At 33.7% G+C, this 18866-nt stretch overlaps 2 protein-coding genes across 2 annotated transcripts in view; one reads left to right on the top strand and one right to left on the bottom strand.

Annotated features, from left to right (window-relative positions):
* Positions 1-1769, top strand: part of LOC106872952 (uncharacterized) — a 39824-nt gene extending 38055 nt beyond the window's left edge. Inside the window, exon 15 of the mRNA XM_014920132.3 lies at positions 1111-1769. Coding sequence (XP_014775618.3) covers positions 1111-1214 — 104 coding nt within the window. The 3' untranslated portion in view covers positions 1215-1769. The remainder of the gene's footprint in view (positions 1-1110) is intronic.
* Positions 1482-18866, bottom strand: part of LOC106872953 (uncharacterized) — a 37026-nt gene continuing 19641 nt past the window's right edge. The window contains exons 5-14 of the mRNA XM_014920133.3: positions 17288-17497; positions 15386-15492; positions 13320-13440; positions 12113-12335; positions 7461-7525; positions 5922-6053; positions 4485-4727; positions 3970-4076; positions 3467-3605; positions 1482-2903 (exon numbers count right to left, since the gene is read on the bottom strand). Of these exons, the coding sequence (XP_014775619.1) occupies positions 2749-2903; positions 3467-3605; positions 3970-4076; positions 4485-4727; positions 5922-6053; positions 7461-7525; positions 12113-12335; positions 13320-13440; positions 15386-15492; positions 17288-17497 (1502 nt within the window). The 3' untranslated portion in view covers positions 1482-2748. The remainder of the gene's footprint in view (positions 2904-3466; positions 3606-3969; positions 4077-4484; positions 4728-5921; positions 6054-7460; positions 7526-12112; positions 12336-13319; positions 13441-15385; positions 15493-17287; positions 17498-18866) is intronic.

The raw sequence follows: 18866 nt of genomic DNA on the forward strand, positions 1-18866 counted from the left end.
GTGACCAAGTCAGTAGCAGGGGAGGGTGCTCTGAAAGTGTAGCTGCTAGAATAAGAATAGCCTGGGCAAAGTTCAGAGAGCTCCTACCTCTGCTGGTGACAAAGGGCCTCTCAGAGTAAAAGGTAGACTGTATGACGCATGTGTACGAACAGCCATGCTACATGGCAGTGAAACATAGGCCGCGACTGCTGAGGACATGCATAAGCTCGCAATGAAGCCAGTATACTCCGATGGATGTGTAATGTCAGTATACATACTCGACAGAGTGTAAGTACCTTGAGAGAAAAGTCAGACCTAAGAAGCATCAGCTGTGGTGAGGATGGGGACAGCTGTGTGAAAAAGTGTCACCCTAGCGGTTGAGAGAACCTGTGGAAGAGGTAGCCCCAGGAAGACCTGGGATGAGGTGGTGAGGCATGACCTTCGAACATTAGGTCTCTTTTTTTTTTTTTATGTGTACCTTTCTTTCAAAAGAAAAAAAAAAAAATTCTATACCCTAGAGCTATTCCTTTGAACTTCAAATTAATGTATATTTTCAAGAGTACTACTGTTTCAACTATTTTTTCTTTTTAACAAGAAAAACCAAAGTATTATTACATGTATGACTTTAGTAGAATATATATTCACGATAAATAAGTTTGTCCATAAACTGAAATATTTTGCTACCTGATTTCTTTTCTATTTTATACTAGCTTAAATTAAAAGTCACACTCCGTGCAGACTTTTATACTGAGGGCTAATTGGGCCCTGCAGCTCAAAACTAAAGAGAGCAATAATAATAATAATAATAATAATAAAGCATTTATTGGTACCCTACCAATGTGGTATTACTTTAAATTGAGTTTAAATGAAAAACTTGTAAACTCAAAAATTTTTGGAGTTCTTTTAAAATTGAAAGTTTCACCTGTTAGCATATAACAAATCCCAATGCTGGGTGTTCAAGAACCAAATAAAGGGCAGATTTTTCAATCCCAGGATCATCTTGATTCTAAAAAGGTATAGTATATTTATGTAGAGCAAACTTAGACTGAGATACAGGGGTCCTGAACGGACAGACAGAATTTTGCATTTATTATTGTAAATAAATTTAAATCTGAATTTTCTTTTCCTTAGGTACTGCAGCTCATGAAGAATGTTCTAAAGCCAAAATATACAAATTGACATTCAAAAGAAGTCCAAAGGATAAAGGAGGTCAAACAACACTGTCCTTTGAGTAAAATATTTTGTTTTTATTAATTTAACTTTTTCTCTATAAAAAAGTAGTTAAACTGAGCTTATTTTTGGACAAAGCTTTTTATATACCTTATTAATTATTATTATATACACATTGTTTATTAATTAACTTTTGATAAATGATGAATAAAACGTCTGGCCTGACAACTGTTATTAAAGTGAATATTTCTGAGAATTGAAATTTAAGGAATTAATTATATGCATGTATGTAGATGCATGCGAGTAAATAAATCAAATGTCAAAAGCAGTCATTATAGAAATAATTGTAGAAATTTTATTTTAAAAAATTAGTCTTAGATTACATGGAATATAAAAATAACATTTACAATTTTTTTTTTTTTTTTTTAAATGAAAGAATGTATAAGCCAGTGTTTCTCAAACAGTGCAATGCTTAGGATATCTAAGTGCACCATAAATATCTAAAAATATAATTTAAGGCTTTAGAAAACCTATAGTAAATTATGACCGTCTTAAAAAAACATGTTATTTTGTACACAAGTATCATTAATAAAACGAGGCATACAACAGCTTTTTAATTTTTTCCTGAATTTTTACATTAGAACAGGTCAATTTTCCTGCAAGATGTATTTGTAATGTTTTTTTATTTGATTTCCATTGTGCCTCAAAGTCAAAAAGATTGAGAATAACTCTTATAAAACACTTCTTAATCGTATATATCAAACGAATACAGAGATTGGTACATCTTCAAATTATTCTTTTAATTGAATGAAGGTGCACAGCAAATAAAGCTGGATTGCATATGCAGCAGAAACACATTGGTCATTGCTGTATGACCAACTATAAAATTAAAAGAAAAATTGGACGATGTACCAATTTCTGTATTCTTTGTAATTGTTTGAAATTTACACTCCTGATTAATATTCATAATCCAGTGAAGCAAACCTAGAGTTACCCCTCAGAAGTGTTACAGTGGGATTGCTCATACTAAGCAATCACTGATGTTTGTTACCACTTGATGCAGTTAGCTGTAACCTGGAACAAACCTGAGAGCTACTCCGGTACCCACCAGGATAATTTATCCCTATTTCCTCACCTTATATATGTACACAAACACATATATATCTACACACACACACATTATTATATATACACATTATTATACATACTTGTTTATATATGTATTCACACAACACACACATATAGATATATAAAAAAAATGGTCTTATTATAAAACATGATACAAAATACCATGTTTTTCAGACTATTTAGGTAGATTAAAAAATGCTTAGATATTATAATGTCAATATAATCACACCAATAATAGCATCCTAGCATGTCCAAAGTCTCTGGCTTAAAACTCTGTATATAAAAGAGAATGAATAACATTATTTCATAAGTGTGTTTTGTTTCTATAAAAATAACAAAAACTATTTAAATTTTATTGATATAATAATGGTAGACTTCTAGATAAGAAAGTAAAGTTGTACTGTTTTGAGATTTTCTTAGAGAAATGTTTTTGAATCTATTTTACAATTAAAAAAAAAGCTAAAAACTATTTCAGAAAATAGAAAAGTTTGTGAGGAAGCTGCAAAAAGCCAAAATAATAGCTAAGACTGTTGCTTCATTCTTAACACTTCTATTTAAAATATAGATGGTGTTTGGCTTTCTGTAAGGGTCAAAACCATGATCAAAACGTTGTGGACAGTCATCATCTGGAAAAAAATTTTTTAGATTATTTATTGTATTTACAGTTTGAAGCAATTCAAACTAAGAAAATGAGATGACAAAGGAATAAACTATTATCTTATGAACTTCTTTAGCTTACTACCTTACAATGTCATTATAAAAATAAATAATTACATCATTGAAATCTTGAAGCTATGAAACAATGTGAATAAATAAGCTTTCCAGAATGTAATCTGAATGCTAATGGGTTAAAAGATGTTAATATATGACTTTCAGCTATTCTATTATAAGTGATATTCTTTTTCCTCGTTTCAGTTTTTGGAGTCAGAGAATGCTGAGGGTTCTGATTTGTGAGTTTTAGTAAATCATTTAGACCTAGTACTAATTTTAATCAACTACTTATTTTACCAATTTATAGATATGAAATGATTAAACCTTTTTGACACAATGTCTTTTTTTCTTTTTAAATATATTTGCAGAAATTTGAAAATATTTACTATCTTAAATATTTGGTATAGATGTTTTACTTATACTCGGATCCAAAATCTGTTTTGAAAGGGAATAATAAATATACAAACAACAAACTTACAAAGTCTTTCACTTTCCGCCAGTTCCACCCTCAGGGTTGATCCATCACCTAAGGCTGAATGAGCAGTTTGTTCTCTTTTACATTTGGCATTTGCAGCTCGTGACATGATTAAACTTGTCCAAGACAAACGCTCATAAACCTAAAATATGAAAGAAGATTTTATATAAGATTTCAAATGTCTCACTTCTTTAAAAATGAATAACATATGCTAAATATTTATATAAAGCATATACTTTATGGGTTTCTTTTACACTATACAGATTAGGGTATGATGATTGTGCATGTTACATGCAATAATTAAATGAAGGGCAATGATGACAGTAAAAGAATTTAGAAGTATTATTGAATAATTAAGATGCTGGATGTTTGATTTATGTGACATGTATTGTAACATTTCTTATTAGATTAGGGAGTGTTCACACTTCACAACTGACTAGCTGGTATCAAACAGAAATATTGAAGTTAATTAGATTTAGAATTTAGATAAATGATTATATACAAACCCAGCATCTGAAATTAGAAATGGCATCTTCATCATCATAAGTGATCAGATATGATCTTAAGTCTTCCATCCAATAACCGACACATTTCAGAATATTGTCTGGTTCATCTACATTCAATATTCAGAAAAGGATAAACTAATTTTCATCACAAAAAATGAAATTTCTTCAAATTAAATGAGCAACATTCTACGGAAAACATTCTTAGAGCCTAGTTATTTACATTTCTACTTTATTTTCCTGGCAATGAAATTAACATTTAAAACAGTTGTAGTTGCATTCATTGCAATGGTCTTGGAAAAAGTGAATTTAAAATTTGATGATATACTTTTAATATTTGCACTTAATTTCTTCAAGTTAATATTTTAAATGTCTAGATAAATAAAACTAAACTTTTATTTCTCTTCATGGAACTGTATTTTCTACATTTATCTCAATAAACAGTTCAAAATTTAATTAGAAGTAAATTCTATTTCTAGATTTAATCAACTTATTTTACTCTTTAATTGAAATCTCACCATATTCTCCAATAGGCCTGCCACGATAATCAACTGTTTCACAATATTCAACATCAATCTCAAATTTTGTCATATCCTGGGTGCAAGACTTTGCTTCACTCTGGACATTTCGGCAATCCACTTGCACACGGGGTTTGTCTGTAATACCTCTGATACGGGTTGTATAAAACTCATTAGGAAAACCTGTTTGTATAAATGAGTAGCGTCCTCCAATAGGACATGGAACTGGAGTAGGAGGGTTAACTGAAAGTATTATAAAATTCATTATAGAAAGAAAAGAAACAAATTGTCATACGTTTAACAAAACTAAAAAAAAATTCTACATTCAGATCTGCTAAGAAAATGATCAAACACAGAAGCACATTTAATGTTTACATCGAATGGAAAAATATACATTTAAAGAACATTATGGATTGCTTTACTACTGATGTTATCCAAGAGAAAGGCAAAGGCCAATACAGCTTGGAACTAATGACATCGCAACCCATTTTTACAGATGAGTGAACTGGAGCAAGGTGAAAAATAAGTGTCTTGCTCAAGAACACAATGCATAGCCCAGTCCAGAAGTTGAACTCACTACCTCATGATGCTCTAACCACTGAGCCATGCATCTTCATATTCAAAGAACAATATGCAAATGTTGACTAAATCCTTAAACATTAACTTAAATCGCACCACATAAAAAATGCATAGAAAATGAAAATGTTAGAGTATGCTAATAAAGCCATAATATTTTTGTCCTAGTATTTGATTACATAATTTGCATCAAATATATAACTGAATTATTTTATCATTATTAATAAATCATAGGGCAGCAAAAAAAATTTTTTTAATTTTATTTAGTTAGATATGAATAATGTAAGTGGTCATTTTTTTTATTTGAGGAAACCTACTGTTAATGGATAATCGTCACTGAAATTTCTGGCATATATACCTTTTCATATGGTATTATTGTCATACTGAAGTAAAGTGAAATGTCTTCAACTGGACTGTGCTCCAAAATATTAACGACACCATCATTTTCATTTAACATCCACTTTTCCATGCTTGGAATAAAGTTTAATCGAGGCAGATTTTCTGTGGCTGTATGCCTTTCTCATTGCCAAACCTCACCTATTTCCAAGCAGGGTAACATTTCCCCTAGACCAGAATATTGGAAATGAATGGCACTGCTTGTATGATAGTAACACTCATTTACAACTATCACGTGATGTCAAGACAAGGAGAGGCAAAGGCAAACACACACACACAGAAAACAGGCTTTTCAGTTTCTGTCTACTAAATTCACTTACAAGGCTTTGGTTGGTCCAAGGCTATAGTAGAAGACACCTGCCCAAGATATCACACAATGGGACTGAACCAGGAATTGTGGCTGGAAAGCAATTTTTTTACCACACACCTGCAACAATGATCATGTGTTAGAGGAGTAGAACTTACAGATAAAGTAGTCATATTTCCAATTGAAATCATCTCTGTTCATAACAAATGCTTGCCATGTGCAGGATTGACGGAATTTCTTCATTAGGAAGTTTGAGTCCATTTCATTAGATGTTAATCGGTTTGGTTTTCCTAACGATGGAGAGAAACAGAGTGATAACAACAACCCGATAAATAATAAATTTGAAGCAATGACTTTAAACATTGGCACGAGATTACATATTTGAAAAAGAAGAGTATATTCGATTGAAGTGGTCCCAGTACACACCTGGTTCTTACTTTATTAATTGAAAGAAGGAGGAGTGGCATAGTTGAAACTGAATGAAAACAGAGTCAATAAATACTGCAAAGAATGATGTATCATTTCTTATTTCTTTACTGCCCACAAGGGGCTATATACAGAGGGGACAAACAAGGACAGACAAATGGATTAAGTCGATTATATCGACCCCAGAGCGTAACTGGTACTTATTTAATCGACCTCGAAAGGATGAAAGGCAAAGTCGACCTCGGCGGAATTTGAACTCAGAACATAACGGCAGACGAAATACCGCTAAGCATTTTGCCCGCCGTGCTAACGTTTCTGCCAGCTCGCCGCCTTATGTATCATTTCTATCACTCCAATGCTCTTCATAACATTAAAATAATTATTTCAAATTTTGGTACAATACCTGCAATTTTAGGGGAGAAGTTAGTTGGTTAAATTGACCCTGTCTCTGACCGATACTTTATTGTATCAACCCCAAAAAGGATGACCACAGCAGGATTTGAATTCAGAATGTAAGAATCCTGCTGATGTCAACTTTACCTTTTTTACCATTTGGTGGTTGATGAAATAAAGCCTCAGTCAAGTATAAGAGTCAATAGCATTACAATAATAATAACACCAACAACAGACATACAAAATACAAGAAATAAATGTAAGAAAAAGTTTATTATGTGCTTCATGATGTAGCTTTAATACTTCAATGTTTAAACATGGATATAATTATTAGAGCTTTTTTTTATTCTCCCACAATTTATATAAAACTAGAATAAGTTCTATGTTTAGATGGTTTTTACAAATTTTAATATTTGGATGCCCTTTATAAAACATGACATTCAACAATAACAGTTGACACCTGTTATTTCATGAAGAAAACCTTAGTCAAGCTAGGTAGGGTCTGTTCCTTGCTCAAAGACAGCTATTGTAGGAAGGTTTGATGCTTCTATGTGACCAATAAATACTACAGCCATTTCTTCTTCCAAGATCATATTAGAATTTTAATCTAATGCTGAATTGAGGGGTACATTCTTCGCCAGGGAAGGTTTTGGCATTGCTCAGAAACTGGACGTGGCTCAGTCTTTTACCTACAGACAAATGTCTTGGCAGGGCAATGGGAATGAAGAAAGTATTGAAGAACATACTAGTTTATCCTCCCTTGTAGACAAAGGTTTTGATGGTGTCATAACCTAAAGGGTTACAAATAATTTTCTTTATGACAATCAATTTTAAAATCAATTTAGGGAAATAAAAATAGAAAGTTATATCAAACTTACCAACTCTAAATCTCACAATACTGTGATGTCTTGGTTGAATATCAAAACAAACAAAATCAATTTCACTAAAAGAGAAGATACATAACCAATTATTCAATTTTGCTAGGTAGTTACTTCAAATTTTTTACAACAGCATTTTTTCTTTTTTTGTCATGTTAAAGTTTCAGGAATTAAGGTGAACAGAATAGAAGAATCAGTTGGTGAAGAATCAGTAAGTGAACAGAATAGAAGAAACAATTAGTTTTCAAGTGTGATAAAATTCAAAATTCAAGGAAACTGGTAATGGTCTGTGATGGCAAAGATCAATCAGTCAGAAAGATCAAAATAGGTAAGGTTAATTTGTGTAAGAGTTTTATATACTGAACTTTGCTTTTCATCAGAGAATAATGAAAAAAAGGTTGAATTAAAAGCAAGATGAGAAAGGGAGTTAATGTAGAAGATGAGAATGATGGAAAGGATGTTTTTGAAATACAAAGACATGATGGTCATGGAAAGAACGATATTTGGACTTGGCTTTCTTAATCAGTACTGATGTTGGGTTAATCAACAACCAGTCACATAAACATGTATAAAGCCATATACAGTGATGAAGATACAACACAATTTAATTTGTGTAGATATCGATGTGATTGACCCATAGTCAGTTAGGTATTAGAGGAAGGTGTCATACTCAATGTCATGGTCAACTACAAGGACAAAGAATAAGTACTAGAGACAGGGAACTACAGAAACATCAAGCTGATGAACTGGTTTGTGAAAGTTACTGAAAGAGTTGTAGCATAACTAATTAGGAATAGAATTAGTCCAATATGTGAAGCATTTGCACTTGTGCAAGGAAGATATACTACCAATTGCCCTCTTTCAAGTAAAACAATGGCAGGAGAAGTACTTGGCTAAAAGTAAATTGCCATACCTAGCATTTGTAGACAGGGTCTTTGTAAATTGGTAGACACTAAAGGCAAGAGCTGTGCAAGCCATGTACAGAGGTGCAACCAGCAAAGTAAGAGTTAGCAATAAGTAAAGTAATAAATTTAGGATGCAGGTAGGAATCCAGCAGGGCCCAGTCCTTTTCTATTGGCTACAATAGTGGTGTTTAAGACGGGCTTATCCATGGGAACTTCTATATGCTGATGGCTTTGTTCTTATTCTTATAGTAGAATCTAAGACAAGTTGACAGAATTGTTAGTATGTCAAACAAAATGCTTAGTGGCAGTTCTTCCAGCTCTTTACATTTGGATCTCTCTCTCCTAATATGTTCTAATTACATTTACATATGCTGCTTCTTACATCTCTTTGATGCTCTCTTTTCTCTCTTTAATTCATCTCTTGCCATTCATCCTCTTTTGTTCACTCTTATGTTGCCAAGATAACTAAGGATGGTGGAGGATATCTCCCATTCACTGTACCATGCAACAAAGGTATCTAGGGATGGTATTAGATCTGTGTTGCCTTTACATGACTCTGATACTCCTTTTCTGTCCTATTCACTGTGCAATGTCACTTACATGGCATTGGACCTACACATATCCAATCACCATTATCACCATACTTATTAATCTGGCTCATCCTGAGGCCATGTACAAGAAATGACATTCGATTTGTTTGTACCTGATATACTCTGTAAATATATAAATCGCGTATAACAGTTCATCCCTTCCCCACAACCACTGTATTCCCCCTCCCACTCTCTCTCATGAATCTACCTGCACACAATTTGCCAAATCATTCCCCCACAACATACCCTCCTAATGAACCCCTCCTTCTACCTGCTCACTACATTCTCTCCTCCACTCCATCTCTCCTTTTGCATTCTTGCAAACTCACCCACCCACCCTACTCACCCTCAAATGAAGGTGTCCTGGATTATGACAGATACACATTTTTTATCTCACAGTTAATTCTGTGCCTCTTCTTTTCTATCTTGGGTTGCGTCATGGTTTGCATGAAACCTGGCTCAGTTATATCTCTTGTGGCTCTAAATGATGTCATCTGTAGTGCAGCATTGTACTGTCTAATTTTGTTTTGGAAGTGCTTGGAATCTTGGTCAGTTGATGGCAACAGTTTCTTCAATGGCTCTGGAGGTTGGGGAATTGCAGGGAGTTTAACCTTTCCACCACTGCAGCACAGGGCAAGTGTCTCTCCAGACTTGGCTTTACAATATATGCACTCAGTTGTCATTGCACCAATGGAAACTCTAGTGTCATCTGCATAATGAACTGCTGGACCATAATTGAAGGCTGCTTCATAGAAGTTGCTTCTCTGAGCTATTGCAACTGCTCTTTGTTCTGCATTCCTTGTCAGTCATGCATATCGCTGTTCATCACTTTGAGATGCTCTGACTTTGTTAATGCGCAGTCTATTCGTTTCTTGGCATGCTTCCCTTTCTGCAGCTATCTCTCTTTCCCTATACTGAAACATTCTTTTGGCTGACCTTGATATTGTAGAAAAATTTGCATAAGTACAGATTTCTGTACCCCCACCCCAACTTTGGATGATCATAACTTTCAGAAAAATGGATATTTTTTAATGAACTATTCTATGAATATGTGTTACATCATGTAGATTCCGAATATACGAAAATTTGCGGGATAACTGTTTTAAGAGGGGGTGGGGTGAGTAATTTCTGAAAATTCACCGGAGTCCACTTCAATTCATTTTAACTTTCAAGCAAATGGATATTTTTTTAATGAAATTCTCTACAAATATACCTCAGACTATGTAGATTCCGAGGACAAAGGAATTTTGGAGGAAAACAATTGGGGGTTACTTTTGAGAACTGTTCCTAACTCGGGGCTGTTTCGGAACAAGTCATCCATATTTGTTTCATTTTCTCTGTTTTGTGCGTTTGTGCATCCGTAGATATCTACCGCGCGCACGTAACTAAAAAAAGTTCAAACGGGGACTTATTCCATTCAGTATCATGTTTATTATAGAGCTTATGTAACAAATTATACTTTATACTTCTTTATTTAATTGTGCATGTATATTCCTTATTTTTGCTTCTGGTATCTTCTGCCTTTCTATTAGAAACTCAGGAATTTAATTAAAGTGAAAAAGAAATTGTATGCAACTGATAAGTCATCTTAATAACATATTTTTGTGTACCAGACCTTTAGATGTTATTTTTAGCATAACGAATTTTCTGGTGAGGGCTTCATTTGCCTTCATTGCCAGTTTGTTGCTTCAATAGAAATCTACGGATGCACAAACGCACAAAACGGAAAAATGAAACAAATATGGATGACTTGTTCAGAAACACCCCTGAGGGGGGAACAGGTCTCAAAAGTAATCTCCAATTGTTCCCCCTCCCCAATTTCTATGTCCTCGGAATCTACATAATCTGAGGTATATTTGTAGAGAATTTTATAAAAAAATATACATTTTCTTGAAAGTGAAGACGAATCGAAATGGACTCCAATGAATTTTCAGAAATTCCCTACCCCCTCCTGAACTACTTACCCCACAAAATTTTGTATATTCGGGGTGGGACAGAAATCTGTAGTTATGCCAACAAATTTGACACTTCCCTACTAGGCATTGTTATATATGTATCCAGAAATACACAAGTGGAGAAGATAGTAAACATTGGTAACGGAAATTGTTTTTTTTTAATAAGACAGCTAGAAAGTAAATATGAAATTTTAACGGAAAATAAAGTATTGTACGGGTTGAAGTGAAATTTGTCACTCAGTGAGCTAAAGAGCTAGTATTGAAGTAACCAGAAAAAAAACCATCGACAACAGAGAAACACTAAACTGTACGGATTGAAATGAAGTTCATGAAGATACTTCTGTCAGTAAATTATGAAATTACTTACATCAGTAATTGTGAACTTCTTTCTGTCAGTAATTTGTCGTTTGTTTGTAAATAGCGATAGAAAGCTTAGACTTACAATGGAAACAATAACATTGAAGTTAAACAATGGCGTAAGAAAATTAAAAGTGAAAAAGAATAGCATCTGAAAAATGCAAGTGAAAACAAGAGATATAGATAGAGAGATAGAGATAGATAGAGGGAGATATACATAAAGAGATATGTTACATCACTGACACTAGAAAACTGGAAGTCAATATTTTTAAAACTTTCAAAGACGTGAATGTAATATAAAAAGAAATATTTTTTATTTTTAATAAAAAATTAAATAAACAGCCTATGATTTGTCCAATATTTCCAATATTCTGAGAAAACATGTCTAGCCATAAGAAATATTACCTTGCTTGGAAACAGGTGAGGGCTAGTGACAGAAAGTGCATCTGGCCACAGAAAATTTATGATAAATTCTCTCTGACCCATGCAAGCATGGAAAAATGGATATTAAAACAGATGATGATGATGATCCTAATGCATCACTCAATTTGTTTCTTAACAACTAATATCTAGAACTCATATCTTCCTTGTTTCCCAGTAACAAAAAAATTTTACATTATGAAATTTCAATGTAGTTTATGAAAGGCCTAGGGAGAATTAACCAATGTTATTGCAAGAAATGAAATACAAGTCAAATGTAAGGACTCAGTTTAACAACAAAAATACATTACAGTATTCATGATTATTTTACAATTTGTTTGGAGCAGAGTAGTCTACTGGATATACCAGCTTACAACTTCACATGAAGTAATGTGGGGTAGAATAATAAATTGAAAGCTACTCACCATTTTCCAACAACAATTTTTGACATCAAAAATCTAGTGCCAAGAGTTTGTTGACATGAATAATACTGTTCTTCATAAGTGAACCTGTCAATGTGAGTCTTAAAGTAAATGTGAGTGTCATTAATTCTCACATCACTTTGAAATTCAGCAACGTGAAACCATGTTCCTGTCAGATTCCTGGGTAAATTACAAGATGGTTGCACTAACTTGGTAGCTGGAGGTACTGAAAAGCCACAGGAATGAGAAAATTAATAAATAATATGCAACTTGAGAGAGAGAGAGAGAGAGCATGTGTATGTGTACACGCACACATACACATACAGGTGTAGGCATGGCTGTGTAGATAAGAAGCATGCTTCCTAACTGCATGGGTTTGGGTTCAGTCCCATGATAGTAGAAGACACCTTGGGCAAGTGTTTTCTACTACAACCCTTGGCTGACTAAAGTCTTGTGAGTGTATCTAGTATGCGGAAAATGAAAAAAAAGCAGTTGTATGGATGCATATGTGTGTGGTACGTGTGTGTGTGTATATATATATATATACATATATATACATATATATATATATATATATATATATATATATATATATATATATATATATATATATATATATATATATATATATATATATATATATATATATATAAGTGTATATATATATATTTTTATGAGTATGTTTACGTATAACAAACATTGGTGTCTCTCTATACCAGTTGTGGATGTATGTGTGTGTGTGTGTGTGTGTATATATATATATATATATATATATATATATATATATACACACACATGTTTATGTATACTTGCATGGGAGAGTGTACATGTTTGTAAACGTATACATGAATGTGTGTGCGTGTGCGCAAGTGTTGCCTTCTTAGTGACCCATTCTCTGTTCTTTTGTCCTGTCTCCAAGTTATTTTAAAATATCTTTTCTTTGAAAATTGAAAACAATTCTACTTCCAACAAGAGTAACTGGATTACTTGAGATCTGGCTCTGGTTGAATATACATATTTAGCTGACTCACTGTTAAATAGTGGTAATATGAACGTCACAGAACAATTTGTTTAGGTATATTTTGGTAAATTTAAAGCATTTTCCCACAATATTAATAATCCTTAGGGCACAAAAATTAAAAATTCCCTACTCACTACATAGAAGTGTTTCTATTAAAGTTTCTCAATGAAATTCTTAAAGTTAACTTACTAGGTACCAATTCCAAACGTTCATGTCCACTGTAAATATTCTTTAATGTTCTGCATTCAGAGAAACGAGATTTCACCCATTTCCTTTTATTGTCTTTTGGATTCTGATCTTTATTGGTGAGCTAAAATTATATTTAAAAAATAATAAAACTTGGAATCAAATGATTAAAATAATTATGCAAAAACTTTATATTTTCATGGGTTAAAACATGGATATTTAAATACAATCTGAAGAAAATTTTTCACACCGTACCTTAATAAATCAAACTATATCTCCTCTTCTTCGCATTTCCTCTTTTTCATGCTTATCTCTTCCTCCCCAATCCTGTCCTCACAGCCCTGCCCACACTACTATTGGCTATCCTGTTGTCCCCTCCATCTTCTATATATCCAGGTTTCACCAGTCACTGCATTTTCCTCCATGCCCTTTGCATTCAAGTGAACTCCCTATTCATGCACCCCTGGCAATATTCTATCATCCCATTCCATATTCTCATCCCTGTACCTTGACAGCATGCCCTTGCACATCACCACCATCTCTCTCACCCTTGCACTCTCATACCCTCCCTCTGACTGTAGTGACTTTGTATCTCAACTACAGAAAGACACCTGTTTCTGTCCCTCTATCACATGGCACAATACTCCACCTCTTAAAGGATCTTTGTCTTGTTGAGTTACTTTGTGACCCTACCAGTGTAGGTGCCATGTAAAAAGCGTTCAGTCCACCCTGTAAAGTGATTGACATTTGGAAAGCAGCTTTCACATAGTTCATCTCTGGGAAAAATTGGTTGCATTCAGACCTAGAGATGGGTAGGTTTTGTCAGGTTGAAACTGCTCAAAACATGCCGTATGTAACAACAGCATCAGCTCTACAACTCCATTGGAGTTGAGGGCCAAATGAAGGCAGTCACATCTCTGTTGCTGGTTCATATAGAAAGACTGTAATGTTTTGCCCAATGGGCAATGTAAATATTCAATATTCAAAGGGGTTTCTTACAAAAGCTTTGTAATTAGTTGAATATTTCTCTATCCATTGGTATGGAAGTCTGGAAAGCATAACTAATCATTCCACCACTTGATTTCCTATTTTCTGAGACAATGATTGATAAATCCTATACTTATTTACACTACTGTAGTTACTTTCAGATGTCTGCTTTTAGTTTGCCAAAGCTTCCAGCATGAAATTACCAAAAAGATACTAAGAGAGCTCTCACCTTTTTCAGTACAGCAATAAAAGTTCATTTAAATATGTTTTTAGTTTCAGAATTCAAGGGACCTAGAAACTAGGGCAGTTTGTCTAAAACAAATATGGCAGTTACATCACTTTGAAATTCATCAGCATGAAACCATATCCCTACCAGATTCCAAAGTAAGTTAGTAACAAGATGACTAGTAATTTACAGTGATGTATATAACTACATTTGGGTCTCTCTCCGATATATTCCAATTACATTTACATATACTGCTTTCTTTATTTCTTTGACACTCTCTTATCTATCTTGCATTGATCTCTCATCCTCTTCTGTTCACTGTATTATGCTGCCAGTGTCATTAAGGATAGCAATGGACATCTCCTTTTCATTGTACCATGCTACAAGGGTATCTAGGGATGGCATTAGATGTGTTGTCCTTACATGACTCTGATACTCTCCTTCTATCCTATTTACTGTACAATGTCACTTATGTGGTTTCAGGAAGAGTTGTAGTGTTTTAGGCATCAGGAACATTTCAAATGATATGTATTTTATTAGCTAGAAGCATTGAGTTCAAATCCTCTCTTCTACAAAGAGAATAATCTGCAGGCAAAAACCTACCGTTATATAATGGTAAATCAATGATCCCTCCCCTGCCCTCTCTTTCTCACCTTGTTTCCTGAATATCTCAAGTCCAGTGCTATTATCAATACCTCTGACATTCTAGACATTTGTAAATTGAATCAGAAGAAATAATTGAATAAATAATTCAAAGAACATGAAGTCTGAAACAGAATAAAAAGTATGTGGTGTTTCTTCTTTTTTTTTGGAGGGGGGGGGGGTCTTCAGTTCAAGAAAAGATATTTGTTTTTACCAGACATTTGAATCTTTCTCTTTCCTCATTTGCAACAACGTTAGAAATTCCAGCAAGTAAGTAGCCGTCTTCATTAACCCAACTTCCCATGCACTGGTAACGAATCTCTGAAATACATAAATAATTTCATTATGTGTAATAAGGGAAAAAATTAAGCAAGTAGAAAAAAAAAACATAGGAGAATTTATCTAACTTTACCATCTTACATTGTTTTTTTTTAAAATTAAATACTAAAACAAGCAGGGTGGTTTTTGTCGAAATTAGTTTTACAATAGAACAATTAGCTGTTAATCCTTTAAACAAATTTGCAATATAACTTGTGATTATGTCAACTAAGGTGAGCAGAGTTATGTAAGTACCTTTCATAGGATCATAGCATAATTGACTTATTAATTACCCTACCACACCATTATTAACTCACCTGGAAAATACTCAGCAGTTTATTTACACCCAACATTACTTAGTGACCAACTCCTCTCTGCCAATTTTAGTTTTTAACTAGCTGACCCCTGTGCCATCAAAAATGATGGCTAATTGTAGTATTTTATATATAAATAATGTATAAAATAAGGTACATAATAACCACAGATACAAACATTCACATACTTCCCTTGTACACGCACAGACATATACTCATACAGAGTTGAAACGCTGTTTGATTTTCTTTTCAGTGTTGAACGTTCACCATCCCATTTCCATTGCACGCATGCACACACACACACACAAACATTCACATACCTCCCTTTACATACACACACACAAACATTCACATACCTCCCTTTACATACACACACACAAACATTCACATACCTCCCTTTACATACACATGTACTCATACAGAGTTGAAACGCTGATTTATTTTTTCACCCCTTCCTTTCTCCATTGCTATTACTTTCCCTCACTCTCACTACTTCTCCTTCACTGAATTACTATTTTCTCTCCTCCCCCTTCATTTATACTACTCTTTCTCCTACTCCTACTCTAAATTTGGGCATAAAGATAATTTTGCTGTATACTCAAAAAAATCTTAAATATTTATATGTTAATTTCTCTTAATTGCTCAAGATTAAATATCTATATATTGATATTTAACCTCAAATGTACCACATAGTGATTAACAATATACTAAATTTATTGAGTTATTATATAAACTTTGGAACCCTGTATCTATTTCTTCTGTTTTCCAGTTGTGTAATACATAAGTATACATGCATTACTTTGAAGATTGGTCAGGAGATAAATTTTGTAGGAGACACAAGAGTTGATTAAATCTGACTTTAATATATTACTTGAATTTATAATGCCTTTCTTATTTCACCAGAAGGGATGAAAAATACAGTAAAACTTGGCTTAAGGATACTGAATGACTAAATAACAAGATAACATTATTTACATTTTGACGGATTTTGTCCTCATCTTGTTTGTTGTTAACACAACATTTCGGCTGATATACCCTCCAGCCTTCATCAGGTGTCTTGGGGGAAATTTCAAACCTAGTTTCTCATCCCTAAGGTATTTTTTTCGATATTGTTATTATCATTATTATTATTCAGGTCACTGTCTGGAATTGAACTCAGAATCTTGGGGTTAGTAGCCTGCGCTCTTAACCACTACGCCATATGCCTGAATATTGGAAAAAATACCTTAGGAATGAGAAACTAGGTTTGAAATTTCCCCAAGACATCTGGTAAAGGCTGGAGGGTATATCAGCCGAAACGTTGTGTTAACAACAAACAAAATGAAGACAAAATCCATCAAAATGTAAATAATGTACATAATTCCTCCTCTCTTAAATATAGAACTGAACAAGATCACACTAACGCATCCAGTGTAGCATTTTACTGATTTTATATTTTCCAACTTCCTTAATATGGGCTCAACTAAATCATTAATGATATTTACGTTTATCTTCTGTGTAGATATTGTCCTGACATCTTCCATAGCTCATGAGAAAAACCTCATTATCAACATAGGCTGAACCAGGTTCTTGGCAAGCTTTAATTACATTCTTTGGTGAATTGCAAATACCACCAGCACCTTCTTCCTTTTCATAAGTGAAATGGTACATTCCTTCAAATGTAGTTTTGCAGCTAACAGTTTTGGGTTTTAATGCTGTCAAAAATAAGTTAAAAATTTTAAATGATAGTTTTGAAAACAAAATAAAAACACTCACAAAGAGATGAAAAGTTTTCTTATTTCATTGCATCTCAATTTCAATAATTTTAGTTATTCTGCATAATGTCATGATCTACAAATTCATTTATAATATCACAAGATTTTATTTGAAAAAGAGATAAATATATGCTGTGTGTCAGAAACTCAATAAGTAACTACAATCCAAAGATTGTCTGTCTGAGGTCCTTGTTGTGGCTTGACAGACAGTACAAACCTCTGGTAGAAACAATATTTTCAATCAACAACATCATGGTATAGGATACTGTGCGACATCTTAAATAATAATAATAATAATAATAACAATAATAATAGATGCCCTGATGCAGTACCAGGCAGTGGCTCTCATGGCTTCTGATCTTAACTGATTGGAAGTGTTATCATGTACATTGTTTTGTCTTGGTATAAAAGATGGGCCACAGCAAATATTCTGCTCAATACCACAGATTTGCTTGTCAGTTGTTTGGCCTTCACCAGTTGAGCATGTCCCTTAGTAGCTAATGATATGTGTATCTCTGATCACAAGAAGTAGTAGTAAGGGAGCAAAATAGCCATGTGTTGAGAGGAATTCATTGGGGGTTTGAATAATTCACTTCTGGAAACATGAGTGTTTCATTCAACATCCTTAAACAACCCTTATTCAGGAAATTTTTGAGTGGGATGGGCTACTCAACCTGAAGAAAATTCTAACTGGGTCCCACCTACAAGGTCATGCACTGTTTATCTTGATATGAGATCAACATGTCGCACACATATGGTTGTGATGCATGTGCCTGATGTACCCTTATCAGACGGGTAGTTACAATGGGTATACTGGGCTTTGTATATTTTAACCCAGTGTCACTTTGATGGCATGCACTGCTCTCTCACTCAATAGTAGTAGTAGTCATTTAATGTCTCTTTTCCATGCTAGCATGTATGGATGGCTTGATTTTACTTAGCTTGACATGTCTTCTCAAGTACAGCAAATTGGCAGATGTCTTGTTCTCTTGTGAAATCAATACAGCTTATGTTCAGCTTGGACTTCTGCAAGTCAATGTCTGTAGGGAAAACATGGGTCAGGGGGAAATTCCTAAGTATTGATGTTCTGAGGAGCAAGTGCAGGATTAAGAGATTAAGTCAGGCATGGAGGGGTGTAAGAGACACAGTATGTTGTTGGTTGAAGGATGGTATGCAACCAGTTGGTTAAGAGAAGCAGAGACTGTTGTAGAAGTGACATTGTGAGTGTGTGTATGAGTGGCCCAGAGTTTACAGTTTGTCAATGAGTCTTTTCTAATTTACTTGATGGCTTTCTTTTCAATATACTCTA

Source organism: Octopus bimaculoides, chromosome 19 (genome assembly GCF_046866305.1).
Source record: "Octopus bimaculoides isolate indiv1 chromosome 19, ASM4686630v1, whole genome shotgun sequence".
Lineage (NCBI taxonomy): Eukaryota > Metazoa > Mollusca > Cephalopoda > Octopoda > Octopodidae > Octopus > Octopus bimaculoides.